The sequence below is a fragment of the Cydia fagiglandana genome, chromosome 1 (assembly GCF_963556715.1).
Source record: "Cydia fagiglandana chromosome 1, ilCydFagi1.1, whole genome shotgun sequence".
Lineage (NCBI taxonomy): Eukaryota > Metazoa > Arthropoda > Insecta > Lepidoptera > Tortricidae > Cydia > Cydia fagiglandana.
This window is the reverse complement of record NC_085932.1, coordinates 3,331,021-3,346,915: the sequence shown is the minus strand read 5'-3', so window position 1 is coordinate 3,346,915 and position 15,895 is coordinate 3,331,021. Positions and strand designations below refer to the sequence as shown.

Below are 15,895 nucleotides of genomic sequence, written 5' to 3'. Positions count from 1 at the left end.
TTTTCGAAAATAAACTTCAGTGTTAAATAAACCTTGCGTCAAGGATAATAGATTATTTTTCCAACAAACGCATGCAGCAGACAGGTATCTGTTGCTAGGCAGCCATATTTACAAACATTACTCAAATAGCGTGTAGTAAACAGTGATTGTAATATTTCCTTGAGAAAAATTTTGGAGCCAAAAATATGCTGTCAATACCGGAAATAGCTTCACAAATCGTGAATAAAGCACTGTCGGAGAGCAGTGATGATTGTTCAAGGACGGTTTTTGTTGTGGGAAGCAAGTCTGTGGTGAGTAAACCACCTGGGAACCGTTTGTACCCATTAAATTTACAGTACAATATTTAATACGCGTGTATATTCTCATTGTATTTCCACCCTTGCTTAAAAAACTTAAACGTAATTTTTATCAGCGCCTGCACATCAAGGAAAACGCTTCTAAAATAATCATGCTATTTGTTTTTGCTAGGCGCTTAGAGTATAATAGAAAATCGTCATTGAACAGTAAGTAAATAATCGAATTCAAACTGTTGTGAGACATACTAACATTGAATAATTTTACGGTTTAGACTCACTTGTTTTTAGTCACTCGCGCGACATGTTTCGGAGAGCCTAGGTCTCCTTTCTCAAGCACTAACAAAGAGAAAGGAGACCTAGGCTCTCCGAAATATATCGCGCGAGTGACTAAAAACAAGTGAGTCTAAACCGTAAAATTATTCAAAGTAAGTAAATACTAAATAGTGAGTTTGAGTTTGTAGTTAGAGCCATAGTATAGTGGGCCGTAGTAAAGCTTGAACACGCCAAAACGTGGGCACATAAAATTACAAATAAATAGAAAATAAAGGTCTAATGGAGCGAAATATATATTGAATATAATTGAAAATATTATAGTTTATCATGCTAATATACTAGACTATCATTTCAGCCTCAGGATTTGACATGTCACAGACTTCGTGATGACCAGGACACAGGCACTTTGCACGACATGATTACTGTATGTTTAAGTAGTCCAAGCCAGAGTTATTTGCGGATAAGTTGATAATATAACTTTAACAGTCCATTGCCATCCGCCTTCATTTATTACCATCCCCCCAAAAGTACCCTTTTGGCATTGTCAGCATGTCCATCATGTTAATACCCTTTCGTCACTGTTATAGTGTAATGATAACACGATGAATGCTACCAAAATAGTAACTGTGAGCTGTGGCTTCTTTAAAATAGGTTTAGGTCATTTTCGCAAATGTTTCTTGCATATATTTCTATAGTCAATGTCCCTTATGCGAATCAATTAACGGCATCGCTTGATGCAATCACAAGTAGCTGGCTCAACCATAAATAATGGGGATACTTAGCATTATTTTTATCTTGCAATCTTCGGGAATGTATTAGCAACTCATAGAAGTCAAACTTTTTATTTTGTGTATTGCTTGAAGTATGTATTTCTATAGAACCATCGTCTAACACCTAACACGCTCAAATACGTTAAAAATGATCAAACGTTTTAATATCCTACATTTTGCATACAAATTTCATTTAGCACCACTATTTTGGGAGCAGATAAGCTCTTGCTAGCTCTTAATCTAACTTGACTTCTCTTTTTGTACATAAATTTGAGATATTTGTCCGTTTTTTGTAACATAAGAAAAATTAGGTTTCGGTTTTTATGTAAGAACGCTGTACATATGTTCCTAGTTTCTTTTTTTTTCTCATTTGTATCTCGTGTTTTTCTGCTTTCTGGTTGTCTTTCCATTCATTGACGTCTCCGCAACATTTCAAAAACACAAAAACTAATCGATCCTCGATATATTAACATTTTCACAAGTTTCCTTAGCCTAATCGACTTTTCCAATGCTATTGGTGCAAAGTGATTTCGCTCCGTTATTGTTTAAAGCTCGTTATCATGAAAACGAATCATACAATTGACAACTATTGTGGTATCATATGTTCCTCATACTATAGCGATTTTAATTTAAGTAAAGAAATAAAATTTAACCACCCTTTACAAAATTTATAAGCAAAAATGTGTGCCCACGTTTTGGCGTGTTCAAGCTTTAGTACCAAAACAAGGTTGATATTTTTTGCCTCATCAGGGAAAATCTACGATGATTCATTCATTTCTCGAGAAAAACGAAGTTCCCCGAGAAACTTTAGTCCTAGAGTATTCATTCGGCCGGAAATCAGTGAACAAGCAAAGCTTAGACAAGTCGATATGCCACGTTTGGGAATATGGCGGGAAGCTCGACGTTTTGAAAAACACGCTTACGGCAGTACCCGTTCGAGGAAAGTACTATTGCTGTGTAATGGTCGATCTGAGTAAAATAAAGAATTTCTGGAATATTCTGGAGACTTGTATCGGATCTATAAAAGAGACTTACGATGGGACAGGGATTGAGCCGGAGCTGATAATCATTGGCGGAAAATACGACATATTCAAAAACTATGGTAAGTATAGTGTAATAGGTACCTATTTATACATATGGGCTTGTGCACAAATCACGCGAGGTTCGAAAAGCCAACCTTAGGGCCAGTTGCACCAACCACATTTGACAGACTGATCAACGTCAGCCGGCGAGCCCCGGCGCTTTACTATGAAACTTTCCATACATCAAAATTTAGCGAACTCTTTAACGATACGAACAGTTTGGTGCAACCGACCCTTAATATTACCCTTATTATTTATTTACCTTTGTTGTTTGTCCCTGCATAAAAAACTATGAATTTGGTCGCGTGTTAAAATTTCAACTCGACTCAACTCAAAATATACTTTATTCATGTAGGCCTAGCAACAAGCTCTTATGATTCGTAATTAATCTTAATCTAATTGTCAGAGCAATTTATTGATGTTAATATTATTCAATTTCAAACTAAGCCTTATTCGACAAGCTTTATCGGATTAGTGTGTAGTTTTATTTATTTTCAGATAATGAAATCAAGAAGATCATAAGCACAACCATGAGAAGCGTGGCGCTAGCGACCCACTCCCATTTAATATTCTACTCATCCAAAGAGCCTCAATTAGTAAAAAGAGCCAAAGAGATACTGTACAACATTGGCTTTGGAAGCGGTTTTCACACCAAAGAGAAGAATACAAATTTCTCTAAACCTTTGTTTATACCAAAAGGGTCGGATTCTTGGGAGAACATTGGTGTGCCAAAGTCTACTATGGATATGGTAGGTACCTAAATTAAAGTATAAATCTGGACTTTTTTTTTATTTATAAGCCTTGAACAGTTTATTTTTGAGTCTCAAACCTACACTGTCCGGTTCGAAGGACCATATTTTGAATGGCCAGTTTATGTTTTGCTGTTGGTGCGTGGAGCACGCCTGTTATAGCTACATATAATATGCGACAACAATAAGCATTGCAGAGTGCAGACTGCTTCTAGTACTAAAGTTCTGGCCTACCTTTTTACTGTCACTAAAAAAGACTACTCGACGTCCGTAAACTATCTCCATCACATAATATTGACATTATTGACCAATATACAATTTATCCACAGATCAAAGCCCGTCACCTATCCAGGATAACGCCCGAGGCCGAGGTCACAGGGGACGTTGCTACTCCGAGGCCGAAACTCACACACCCCGAACCGGTGTTGGATGCCTTGGCCTCGGCCAAGTATGACGAACTGCGCAATATGGAGTCCTTTGATTTCTCAATTGGCGATTATTTGAAAGCCTTGGATTAAGTGTTGTTAAAAAGATTACTTGAGTGCTAGCGTAACGTAAGTAAGAAATAATTGTTTGATAGGTAATACATAATTAGGTACATATAGGTACTTATGATTTGATGAAAACAGAAAGAAAAAATATAAAGGTTGGTAAATAAATATACGGGAATATAGCTAAGAAATAAAAACACACGTTTACCCAAGTATTTTTAATACATTTTTATTATCTTCAACTTGTTTCCTAATAGTTTTCCATATACTTCTATATATCATTCATAAATTCGTATTTGACATAATGATGGAGCAGGTGGGTACTAAAAACATGTACACACTACCTTAATAATGTATGCAATGCGCAATGCATGGTCAATAAGGTCGCGTATACATGTTTTTGGCACTCTGTCCGTGTCGATAATTAATACCTTGACTGTACATCGCCTGAATGGGTACTATTTGCATTTGACCTCTGACTTGTCAAAAGTAGCTATACTTACCCCAATGCAACTCCTGCGCCAAAAATTGTATAGGAGTTCTTCTTTGTCCATAGAACCCAGAGTAGGTATAGTACTCCAAATAGGTATTATGCTGCTTCGCACACCTTTCTTTCGCATTTCGAGAGTGTATGTTTGTTTACTTGTCTTTGCGTGCACGCAGCCGTGCATCCAAGGTCTTCAGCGCGTGCCGCGCGGGCCCGTTTTCCGAGTTGGTGGCCAGGCTCACCTGGAGGCACCGCCGCGCTAGCACCATGTCTCCTGTAGACTGTCAAATACCTCAATGTTATTAGGGTGTAGTAAGGGCCAGTTGCACCAACCACAGTTAGTGCAACTGGCCCACGTCACGCAGCAGAGATCTATGAAACTTCCCGTTCAGTAATATTTTGCGAACGCTCAACAACGAGTCTTGGGCTGTAGCTTTATGCAGATTGGGGGACTTCACGAAACTTGCAAAGATCGATTATCTCCAAGACTGCATTTGCAAGAATTTATCAGTTGGGACCTAGAAGGATTTATAAAGGTCCAGGTCCAGGTATCAACTTACACTTTGAACACAACCTGTTTTACCCATCATCATCATTTCAGGCTTTTATTGTCTCCTGAAAGGGCCTGCTTTATAGGCCTCTCTATTGCTCAGTAGTCTAACTACAGTGACTACGACTAAACTGCTGATAGTCTGTGGATCTCGAATTCACTATACGAACTTCGAAGTGGACTGAATTTTGAAAAATAGCTTTAGATACGATTCGCTGGTCAATGTCTAGTAAGGCTTACCAAAGCTACATGCGCCAAGTTGAACCATATATTGGAGCGCGTCTCCGGATTGGTGGAGAAATACAGCGCTTGCCTGAAGCAGGGCAGCGTGAGGTCCCATTGGTTGCAGTATAAGCAGCAAAGAGCCAGGTTGTTGTAGATTTCAGCGCCTGGTGGGTTCGTCGCTAATAACCTCCTGAAAAATATTCAGATATTTTAATGGCGACTGTATAGGAAACCATAAAAATGGGTGCAAGCAAGATATAATAAAGCGTGCGTGAACTATAGGCGACATAACAATATGTGGGGTACTGCTGAGGTCAACACCTGCTTACTGGCGTCAAGTGACATTGCAAATTTTTTGATTTAAACCAATTTATTTATGTGTTAATTAGAGTTTTAAACTCTTTTTGGTATAAAACAAGGTTGAAAATTCGCAAGCGCAAAATTTATGAGGCTAGCTACAAGACAAGAAGACCTGTAGTATCGTAGAGCAATCTCTGGCTGGTCGTTGTAGAAGTTGAACATGGCGATGCTGGCCACCGCCTCCATATTAGTCGGATCCTCGAGCGCCACCACGCGGTACTCCTGCACGGCCAGCGTGGAGTTGCCCATCTGATCGTGGATCCTGGCCTGCTCCAGCACCAGCGGCGGGTACGAGTGGAACACCGACAAACCCTGTGTGTTTTATCTTCTTTTACTACGTTCGAGATCAATGAAAAGGTGAATATTTGTATGGGCATTACCACCGTGTCGCGCTAATATTAGCGGTTATAACACACTCAAAATGCCGCATTATAGGTGAGTCGTATCGGCTCGCCATAGTAGCCAGGATGGGATAGGATTTGGAATAATAAAGTACCTTCATTAGTATCATGATCTTGTACGAGCTGCATCAGATCACGCACTGTATATTAAAGCAGTGTACGTTGAGCTTAGATGAGCGAATGTGAGTAGGTATTAGGGTACCTATATTTTGTCACACATGTAGTTGTGACTATCCCGCTTCTTGGAACTTGGAACTTTGATATACACATGTCTGTTCAAAACTTCGTACCTGCTTGCAGACTTCCAAAGCCGACAACGGTTGATTGAGTCCCACATACATCGCGATCAACCGCAGGTATATCGACACATGCTTGTTCAGTTTCAGCGCCTGTCTCAAGCAGTCTTCCGCGTTTCGGAACATGCCTAAAGTGCAGTAGCAGCGGGCGAGGGAGAAATGCCACCACCAGTCCGTGGTGTCATCGGCCTTTTGAGCCTGGAATGCTATTTCTATTGCCTGGAATGAATGAGTGGGTAAAAATCTGTCTAAGTATTTAGAACCCTACTCATATATATAAATGCAAAAGTAACTCTATCTCTCTGTCGTCTCAGTCTGTCTGTCGGTCTGTTACCTCTTCACGGATTACCTTTCGAACATCTCCTTCACAATAGTAAACATACTCAAAGAGAGTCTTGGCTGATGGCGTAAACATCTTGTTTTCCTTATCTACGAATCTCAGCGACAGTGGGACGGTCGGGGTGAAGCTGAAGGGTGCTCCAGCGAGGGCTGTGGCGGCCCTGGAGGCTCGCGAGGCTGTGTTGAGGGCGCTGCGGGCGGTACGAGCGCGGGCCGTGCTGGTGCCGGCTCGGGTCTTCAAAGTTGCTGTAGCGGTTCTCTACAATAACAATCGACATAGTGAAATGTATGCAAGTGCAAAAAAATTCTTGACTACGGAATTCTGAAAATGACATAGACTTATTCACCATAAGGCTAACAGAACTATAATATGCACTCGTAACCTTTTGGCCGCCGGACCTAGTCCGCAAAGACGCTCACTCACACGCCAGAGTAAATTCTAAGTAAACAACTAATAAAAAGTTTAGGGATTGGAAAATGTGATATCGATATTTACAATTTATGGTAAAAATCTTCTCAATTTGGCTTTGTTCTTAACCAACTTTAATTTATTTCGAGAATGCCAAAAATTAACATATTTTTTACATACGACAATGTTAAAAATAAAGGTCTTTATCATTAAAAACAACCACTAAACAATATCGATTCATGACGTAATATCACCGCACTAGGCTCTACGAGAAGTCTTGTATACATGACAACGGCGCGCATGGACTGCCCGCAGTGCAGACCGACAAGGACCGTTTCCGCGCGGATTAAGTAATAATAGTCTCTAGGTCAACGGCGTAAGCGCTTGTCGGTACGTAAACTTTATAAGCGTATGGTTAGAGCCGCGCATCGTGTGTCGATAATATAAATGTACCGGAACTGCATTGGGGAAAATGACACGTGGGTTGAATTGTCAATGAGTGAAGAACAATAATATTGGATAAGGGTGGGGATCAGAAATGTTCGGGAATGCATGTTTCACATTCGACATGTTCCTTAGAAAAGCTTGTCAGTTCCCGTATTACACCCGCCCTACCATAATAATTTTTCGTCAATTTCAAATACATAACATTCTCATAGTTAGGCGACACTGACTAGTCCGAGCGTCCGCCTGTAGGTACCATTCTTGTGCGAAGCGGTCACTGCAGGGTATCACTCCCTACTACACTATCATCTCAAAATGAATCATTTGTTCTGCAAATAGACCACAAGGACAGATTTACTTGTCTGACTCTACTATGGACAGCTGAACAAGTTCCCTGAACTCCAGCTATAGTTATGCCTGTCTCTCTCTCGTTTAACGTATTCTAGTTACTAGTTATCACCAATTGGCATTTAACAGGTGTTCAAATGCTTAAATAAAACCAGATTGGCCACTTGATATTTATTTTGAATATTATCTAGAGATGCACCGGATATTCGGTTACTATCCGGTATCCGCCCTATCCGGCCAGTATTTTAATATCCGGCCGGATACCGGATAGTGCCCTACTATCCGGCCGAATACCGGATAGTACCATTGCTTGATTTTGGAGTAAACACATTGGATTTAAGAAACAGTCACGGTCACAATCGTACTTGTTTATTATTTTAAAACAATTTAGAGATTCAACTGACTTGCACGCGCACTCATTTCAAACCTAGAAATGTGTCCGCGCGAACGTTCACTTAGAAACAGGTCAAAACTGCAGAATGCGCACCTGAAAAACCGAAATGTAGGTGCAGCTCTGCTGGCCGATATTCGGCGGGCGGATACCGGATATTCGGCCGAAGGGCAAGCCGAATATCCAGTATCCGGCCAAACAACTATCCGTTGCATCTCTAATATTCTCATATCGAATTAACATTCCCATCCCTAGCTGTCTTGTATACAAGACAACGGCGACGAGGAACATGAAAAACGTTGAAAACTGGAGCAATTTTTTTGATTGCCTTATTATAAAAGAATGGATTTATTTATCTGCTTTAAATGCAATTTGTTTAAAAATCAAAGACCTAAAACATTAACACGAGTGTAAAAATATACTACAATTGATGTTTTTTCACATTTACCGAGCGGTTGAATTTGTGTCTTGTATACAAGACAGCGGCGCCAGTGTATCGTTCTATCGTTGTCTTGTATACATGCCAACGGCGGTCAAAGGGTAACTAATAATCAATAGGACTTACAATGTTCTGAGCAGTCCTAGCACTCCTTTGGAACGACGTGCCCGGCCGCGGGGTCTTCGCCACAGCCGTACTCGTCAGCTCATCCTGTTGGGGCACATACTCCACCTCCTCATACCCGTTCCCAGCTATCTTGGCTTGTATTGTCATGGCCCGCATCTGTATGAACTCTAGCATACGGTCGTCTTTCCCTTGCAACGCTGTCGCGCATAGTGTTAGACATTCGGTGTATTGTTTTGTTTTGTATAAGTTTATGATTCTGTAGTCTATATCCATTGTTTAAGTTAACTAGAAGTATATTAAGTTGCAGTTTTGTGTTTGTTAGTGTTTCGATTGGTTGCTAAGCAACCCCCTGCCTGCTACACGTAATTTAAATCAGCTGTGCTTTTCATTCTCCTGTAGTGTTCGGGAACATTCGAAATAATTAAAATTAAATAACTTAAATCTTAAAAATTTCAACGATGTACCTATGCGTGGCGTGTAACATGGCGATATTGCCAACTCACTCCGCTCGTTTCATAAAACCACACACGTGTTTTAAAATCTCTTATTATGTATCAGTTGCATAATAAACAACGGTAGTTCCGCGGTTATATTTGCATAAAAATCTACACATAATTAATGTTATTTTTGTATGTAACCCTATGTAGAGGTATACGTGTACATAGTTCTACTTTGTCAAGTCCACCCCATTACGCTCGCGCCATAACGTTGCAAATACCCCCTGGCTGGACGTCAGCTGTTTTATGGGTTGAGATAATTTTATCCCTTTGTTTTTAGCAAAAGCTTAACTGAGACAGTGGTGGTAAACCTTTAAAAATGTGCTGTTTTTAAGCGAACGAATACTTGTCACTTTGCAATAAAAGTCGCCAAATTGATTTTAGCTTTCAATATTTTTTGGTCGAGCTCGAGCGTTAGCGAAGATCTCCATTTCAGCTTGAACTAAAATGCTTTCGTATATTCGGAAGATCTCCTACAACTTCTTAACGATTCTCGTGAAATTTTGTCAGCAGGTTCAAGAATTAAATCATTTTTATTGTTGATTTTTAAGTTTTCGGATTTTTCCAAAATGATGGAGCCAAAGGGGTTCGAAGGTCTACAGCTCACAGAGCCACTAATATTAAATTGTACATATGTATGTTAGTTTGCAAGGTATTATATGTATCTATGGGTCTTAATAGTTGCCTGAAAATAAATGTATTCTCTGATTTTAAGACAAACCGTTCGTTAACTTTAATTTTTTTTTTAAGAATTGTTGACGATCCCTGCATAGTCGCCACCAATGCTAGTATAAGAGAGGAGTATTTCAAAACACCTCCATTGGTTTCTGAGCATCACCCTCATCTCCTTCACCATGCTTCTGAGGAGTATAATTCTGTTGATAACGTTCTCGCAGATCTTCGCCGGGGAAGGCTGGAGAAAGCCTGGCTGCCATAAAACAGGTTTGATTATTTGTTTTTATCTCACATATCATCTTCCTCGCGTTGTCCCGGCATTTTGCCACGGCTCATGGGAGCCTTGGGGTCCGCTTGGCAACTAATCCCAATAATTGGCGTAGCGTACGAAAGCGACTGCCATCTGACCTTCCAACCCAGAGGGTGAACTAGGCCTTATTGGGATTAGGCCGGTTTCCTCACGATGTTTTCCTTCACCGAAAAGCGACTGGTAAATATCAAAGGATATTTCGTACCTACATAAGTTCCGAAAAACTAATTGGTACCTACAAGCCGACGTTCGAACCCGCGACCTTCAGATTGAAAGTCGCACGCTCTTACCGCTAGGCCACCAGCGCTTTTTATCGCAAAATCGTTGCTTATCATGAACAGTGGTACAACTAAAAATGAAAAGCTATTGCATTTAATATTCTATCTTTTACTGGTAAGATTTAAAGTCGAATGGAATTTCATTTTGTTTTGTGTCGCTATTCATGATAAGCGTGGAAATGTTTTCAGTTTATTTACATCGATAAAACACTTCACAAAATTCTAAGATTTAAAAGAATATTTGTAATTATCATGTGTCAGAAAATGTACCAGCTGCCATGTGCCCTGCCCTCGGGGCCTTTTGCCAAGAGTTATTTTAGCATTTTTAGCGGAGCTCCGTCTACGTTAAGTCTGCACACCAAGTGCTATATATCAAATATAACACGGCCATAGGTACTTAGGTAATTAGGAAAGTATATTACTCTCACTGCCACGCAATAACTGGACACGCCTCATTTAACAAGCACCTACTAACCATACGTGTTACAGATAGCCCCCTCTGCAGAGCATGCATGGAGGCAGAGGAGACAGCCGCCCACGTCATTCTTGAATGCCCAGGGGTGGCAAAATACCGGGCACAACACCTCGGCTCACCGGGGTCTCTCCCAGAAGTCGTCGGCAACGTCAAGGGTCTGCTAGGGTTCTTGGTAGAGCTGGGTTGGCAGGAATAGTGCCGCCAACCCATCACGCAAAATAGGCGCAATACTATGACGTCGAGTTGCGGAAACCAAGCCCGCGAAAACCTATAACCTATAACCTACTCTCACTGCCAAGTCGGTGCGCATAGACGAACTCTGTTAGTCGATGAAAAGCAATGGGAACACTCACATTACTAACTACTAAATTTGCCTTCAGGCCACACTCGGGAGATCAACATACCCGACTGCGTCGGCTTCAAGATCACGACCAACGCCTGCCGCGGCTACTGCGAGTCCTGGTCGCTGCCCAGCATCATGCTCGGCTTTAAGCGGCACCCGGTCACTTCGCTGGGGCAGTGCTGCAACATAATGGAGTCTGAAGACGTAAGTGTATTTAATTTACAAGTTGCTCTTTGGTGAAGGCATCAAGATCACGACCAACGCCTGCCGCGGCTACTGCGAGTCCTGGTCGCTGCCCAGCATCATGCTCGGCTTTAAGCGGCACCCGGTCACTTCGCTGGGGCAGTGCTGCAACATAATGGAGTCTGAAGACGTAAGTGTATTTAATTTACAAGTTGCTCTTTGGTGAAGGCATCAAGATCACGACCAACGCCTGCCGCGGCTACTGCGAGTCCTGGTCGCCGCCCAGCATCGTGCTTGGCTTTAAGCGGCACCCGGTTACTTCGCTGGGGCACTGCTGCAACATAATGGAGTCGGAAGACGTGAGTGTATTTACAACTTTCTCTAGTATGTAGTTACACTATGGTTTACCGTATGTGCTAGTGCTGCACTCTGGCGAAAACTCTGAACGAGAAGTTTCACGAACCCGGTCATCAGTTTGGTTGACCGATAAATACCTACAATAATAAAGTTAAATTAATTATTAAGGGCGATTAAACCTATATTTATTCGTGTATTTTTTTCAGACGCATGTCAAGGTGCAATGTATAGACGGAGAACGGAATTTGACATTCAAGTCGGCAGTTTCCTGCGCGTGCTACCACTGTCAGAAGGAATAGAACTTCTGTGACATCCCACCCACAGACATACCTACATCTAAATAGACTCGTGCACCATGCACTGCACTATGCACCGCAGGATTTTGTATCGGCAAGCGCGAGGTGTATTTAGATTTGAATAAATTATGGTATTAATTTGATAGTTGCTGGGACAGTCAAATTAATATCGATAGATTTTATTTCGATTAATGTCAATTAAAATTCTTATGTATAGATGGTCAAGCAAATCTTGTCAATAGAAAAAGGCGCGAAATTCAAATTTTCTATGAGACGATATCCCTTCGCGTCTACATTTTTCAAATTTGCCGCCTTTTTCTACTGACAAGATCTGCTTGACCAACTATAGTTACGCTTTCCGAAGTAGTTAGGTACATTTCGTTAGTGCAAAGTGCATATATCTTAAAAAATTGTTTTAAATCTATCCGAAACTTGATACAACTCAATCTTAATCATTTTATTCATGTTCGAAAATAAAACAGAATTGGAATCGAATTTTGTCGTTGCTTTTTAAAGTTGGATTAACAATATATATACTTACCTACTTACTTATACTTATGAAGTAGGTGCATTTGAGTGGTCTCCTTAGATGTATGTCTGTGATTGTACTACAATAAGTAATCAATTTCCAATCTATTATTGTTTAAGGGGAAATAGAATATCTTAGTGAAATTAAACAATGAATTGTGTGTCTTAAGTAAAATTTATTACGTAACTTATTATAACTTGCGATGTAGAAATTAAGACAAAATTAGTAGGTATATAATGTAAGGAGCAGTGGCGGATTTCCCATAAGGCACAGTAGGCCCGGGCCTAGGGCGGCGAAATATTAGGGGCGGCAAATTGTGACAAAAAATTCGCTGATGAATAGATTATAACAAAAAATAACTCAAAATTAGGCCAGGCAACGAATTCTCAAAAAAGGTACCTATAGAGGGAAATGCTTGAAACACAATTTTTGACTTTGTACCTAACTTTATTTGGACTATCTAGGAGGTAAACATATCAAAAGTCCCCGGCCGTAGCCCTTGAGGCGGGGGAAGAGAGAGGTTTGAAGGTCACATTTTTCAGTTTTTCGCTTACTTATATCTCGGAAACTATGCGTTCTAACGACATGATCATTATACAAGATGAAAGTTGGTTAAATTTGCTACAAGCTACAATTTTTACGATATCTGGAAGGCCCTTCACACTTGTGCGCAAATTGCGGCGCGGGGCCGCGTACGCGAGTGTAGCGTCGATTTCGCATATTGTTGACGCCTTCGCGCCTTGTTCCCCGTTTATAGGGTTCTGTACCTCAAAAGGAAAAAACGGAACCCTTATACTCGTGCGTCTGGCTGTCCGTCTGTCACAGCCTATTTTCTCCGAAACTGCTGGACCAATTAGGTTGAAATTTGGCACACATATGTAAGTTTGTGACCCAAAGATGGACGTGTAACGTAAATAAATGAATTTTAAATATGGAGGCCATTTTTGGGGGGTAAATGAGAAAATTTTAATATAAAGGGTCTAGCCGTGTTTGTATGGGGCATCGGCCCCAAAAGCCAAATTGATTGCCGTTTTGCCAATTTATTAGGCCAGATGTAAGATGCTATTTCATCAAAAAAATTACCCTAAAATGCTGCAGGTTTTTGAGAAAATAAAAAAAAAGAAAATTGGTTTTCATTTTTTTTTATCTAAACTACCGAACCGATTTTTTTGTAACTTATACACATTATGTAAGTAAACTAGATGAATTATTAAAAAAAAAATGGAGTTCCAAACATCCTTATAATTAGTAATATTTTCACTTTTAATTTTTCAATTTTTTTTTTTTTATATTTCCGAAATAGGGACACCCACCAATTTTGGGTATTTTATGTATAAATTAATGTTCTATAACATATATTTTTTTCAAAAATATTCATTTGGCTCAACAGGGTAAAAATACCGTATGTATGTATGTAATGTATGAACAGACACAACCGGGAGAACTCCCGGTCCCATATCGACCACCGCGCCGCTCTGTACGAATTTGAATTTCGAACGTAACAAATTGCTAAAATGGACTATAATATTATTATTGGCTGTATGCGGCTTGGTTGTCGTCGCGTCACGAAATTAAAAAATAAAAGGGGGGAAACGCGGCTCATTAAAAAGTTCCGTTTTAATATGAGCTGCGTTGATATTGATCTTGCAATGGAAAAAAAGGAGATTATACACAAAATATTTTCAAAATCTCCAAGATCGTTACATTACTAAAGTCGCACCAAACAAAGTCTGCAGCGGATTTGATAGCCCACGCAGTGTAAGTGTTAAGTATACGTCATAATTTCATAGAAGTTTGACGTTTAAAATGACACTTGCACTGCGTGGGCTATCAACATCGCTGCAGACTTTTTACGGTCTAACTATACGTTCTTAGCAATATCTGCAAACGGCTTCGAGAATATGCGATTGATTATATAGAAAAAAGCCCGCTGTCCTTAGAGGAAAACGTAAGCCCTTACCCACCAAAAACATAAATGTAAAAAAGGAGAGCCAAGTTCAATACAAAAATTATGCTTGGCTGTGGGGCTCGCCGCAAAAAGAATGGAGATCTAAATGAGTGCCACTGCCAAGTTCTATGCAAAATCCAAATATGTATTTATAGGAACAAAATAACATTATAAACAAGTATTAAACTCTATTTCTTTGCTTTATTGGATACCTACAACAATTGCTGTTATTTAAAAAAATGTGAGATCTTAAAGTAGGTTAGATTTGACCCCCCTTATCTCCGAAACTACTGGGTCTAAAATTTTGAAAAAATACTCAAAATAGTTCTTTACCTATAGATGACAGGAAAACCTATAAGAAATGCAGTCAAGCGTGAGTCGGACTTATGTACGGAACCCTAGAAACGCGAGTCCTAATCGCACTTGGCCGGTTTTTTAATTTCGTGACGCGACGACAACCAAGCCGCATACAGCCAATAATAATATAGTCCATTTTAGCAATTTGTTACGTTCGAAATTCAAATTCGTACAGAGCGGCGCGGTGGTCGATATGGGACCGGGAGTTCTCCCGGTTGTGTCTGTTCATACATTACATACATACATACGGTATTTTTACCCTGTTGAGCCAAATGAATATTTTTGAAAAAAATATATGTTATAGAACATTAATTTATACATAAAATACCCAAAATTGGTGGGTGTCCCTATTTCGAAAATATGAAAAAAAAAATTTTGAAAAATTAAAAGTGAAAATATTACTAATTATAAGGATATTTGGAACTCCATTTTTTTTTAAATAATTCATCTAGATTACTTACATAATGTGTATAAGTTACAAAAAAATCGGTTCAGTAGTTTAGATAAAAAAAAATGAAAACCAATTTTCTTTTTTTTTAATTTTCTCAAAAACCTGCAGCATTTTAGGGTTATTTTTTTGGTGAAATAGCATCTTATATCTGGCCTAATAAATTGGCAAAACGGCAATCAATTTGGCTTCTGGGGCCGATGCCCCATACAAACACGGCTAGACCCTTTTTTCAAACTATATTGCGTTTACATATCAAATCAAAGAGCTCAATGTAAGAATCTCAATTATTTTTTTTTATAATTTTTGAATAAATAGTTTAGCAGTTATTCAAGAAAATAGGCAAAAAATGGTTTTCTTGTTCCTTTTTTAGATTTTTTGAATGTTTTTGTAGGTACACAAAAAGTCAACGTTATTGGTAAAACAGTCACTTAAAATGAATAAGTATTTGCTTATTTTTTTCGTAAAACCTATGTTCCTATGATTATGTCACGAGGACGTATAGTTTCTGAGATATGATAAGCGAAAAACCGAAAAATGTGACCTTCAAACCAAACTCCTCTACTTTTGATATGTTCACCTCCTAACGAGTCCAAAAAAGTAAAAAATGTGTCCCAAGCATTTCCTTCTATAATACATCTTTTCGTTGCCTGATCTAAATGTAGTCAATATGATGAGTGCTGATGCTGAGAAAGGGGCGGCTACAAGGCTTGGGGCCTAGGG

The 15,895-nt window shown here is 39.6% G+C and overlaps 3 protein-coding genes across 5 annotated transcripts; 2 read left to right on the top strand and 1 right to left on the bottom strand.

The window, feature by feature from the left end:
• The first annotated feature begins 118 nt into the window (after positions 1-118).
• On the top strand, positions 119-3,876 carry LOC134677508 (cytoplasmic dynein 2 light intermediate chain 1). Its single transcript, XM_063536010.1, has 4 exons — positions 119-290; positions 2,090-2,441; positions 2,920-3,170; positions 3,500-3,876. The coding sequence occupies exons 1-4, from the start codon at positions 186-188 to the stop codon at positions 3,686-3,688; spliced, it is 897 nt and encodes a 298-aa protein (XP_063392080.1). The 5' UTR covers positions 119-185; the 3' UTR covers positions 3,689-3,876.
• Positions 3,877-4,260: 384 nt separating this feature from the next.
• Positions 4,261-8,817, bottom strand: LOC134677359 (tetratricopeptide repeat protein 8). 2 transcript variants are annotated; one of them, XM_063535830.1, is made up of 6 exons: positions 8,477-8,810; positions 6,330-6,578; positions 5,975-6,199; positions 5,396-5,595; positions 4,939-5,113; positions 4,261-4,429 (listed from the first exon to the last, which is right to left on the bottom strand). In XM_063535830.1, exons 1-6 carry the CDS (start codon positions 8,747-8,749, stop codon positions 4,301-4,303), a joined length of 1,251 nt encoding a protein of 416 aa, XP_063391900.1. In that variant the 5' UTR covers positions 8,750-8,810; the 3' UTR covers positions 4,261-4,300. The 2 variants fall into 2 exon arrangements, with proteins under 2 accessions (XP_063391900.1, XP_063391978.1); XM_063535908.1 differs by lacking the exon at positions 6,330-6,578 and having other exon boundaries at positions 8,477-8,817.
• Positions 8,818-9,034: 217 nt separating this feature from the next.
• On the top strand, positions 9,035-14,346 carry LOC134670234 (thyrostimulin alpha-2 subunit). Of its 2 annotated transcripts, none has more exons than XM_063527965.1 (3): positions 9,035-9,915; positions 11,092-11,258; positions 11,801-14,346. In XM_063527965.1, the coding sequence occupies exons 1-3, from the start codon at positions 9,828-9,830 to the stop codon at positions 11,891-11,893; spliced, it is 348 nt and encodes a 115-aa protein (XP_063384035.1). In that variant the 5' UTR covers positions 9,035-9,827; the 3' UTR covers positions 11,894-14,346. The 2 variants fall into 2 exon arrangements, with proteins under 2 accessions (XP_063384035.1, XP_063384028.1); XM_063527958.1 differs by lacking the exon at positions 11,801-14,346 and having other exon boundaries at positions 9,035-9,625; positions 9,724-9,915; positions 11,092-11,427.
• Positions 14,347-15,895: the final 1,549 nt, after the last annotated feature.

Excerpts from the sequence above, each read along its gene's own strand:
- LOC134677508 (XM_063536010.1), top strand. The coding sequence starts at position 186 with ATGCTGTCAATACCGGAAATAGCTTCACAAATCGTGAATAAAGCACTG. Across the intron at positions 291-2,089 it reads TTGTGGGAAGCAAGTCTGTG|GGAAAATCTACGATGATTCA; the intron begins GTGAGTAAACCA and ends TTGCCTCATCAG. Across the intron at positions 2,442-2,919 it reads CGACATATTCAAAAACTATG|ATAATGAAATCAAGAAGATC; the intron begins GTAAGTATAGTG and ends ATTTATTTTCAG.
- LOC134677359 (XM_063535830.1), bottom strand. The coding sequence starts at position 8,749 with ATGGATATAGACTACAGAATCATAAACTTATACAAAACAAAACAATAC. Across the intron at positions 5,114-5,395 it reads ATTGCTCTACGATACTACAG|GAGGTTATTAGCGACGAACC; the intron begins GTCTTCTTGTCT and ends AATATTTTTCAG. Across the intron at positions 4,430-4,938 it reads ACTTGGCGCATGTAGCTTTG|TCTACAGGAGACATGGTGCT; the intron begins GTAAGCCTTACT and ends GGTATTTGACAG.
- LOC134670234 (XM_063527965.1), top strand. The coding sequence starts at position 9,828 with ATGCTTCTGAGGAGTATAATTCTGTTGATAACGTTCTCGCAGATCTTC. Across the intron at positions 9,916-11,091 it reads GCCTGGCTGCCATAAAACAG|GCCACACTCGGGAGATCAAC; the intron begins GTTTGATTATTT and ends ATTTGCCTTCAG. Across the intron at positions 11,259-11,800 it reads ACATAATGGAGTCTGAAGAC|ACGCATGTCAAGGTGCAATG; the intron begins GTAAGTGTATTT and ends TATTTTTTTCAG.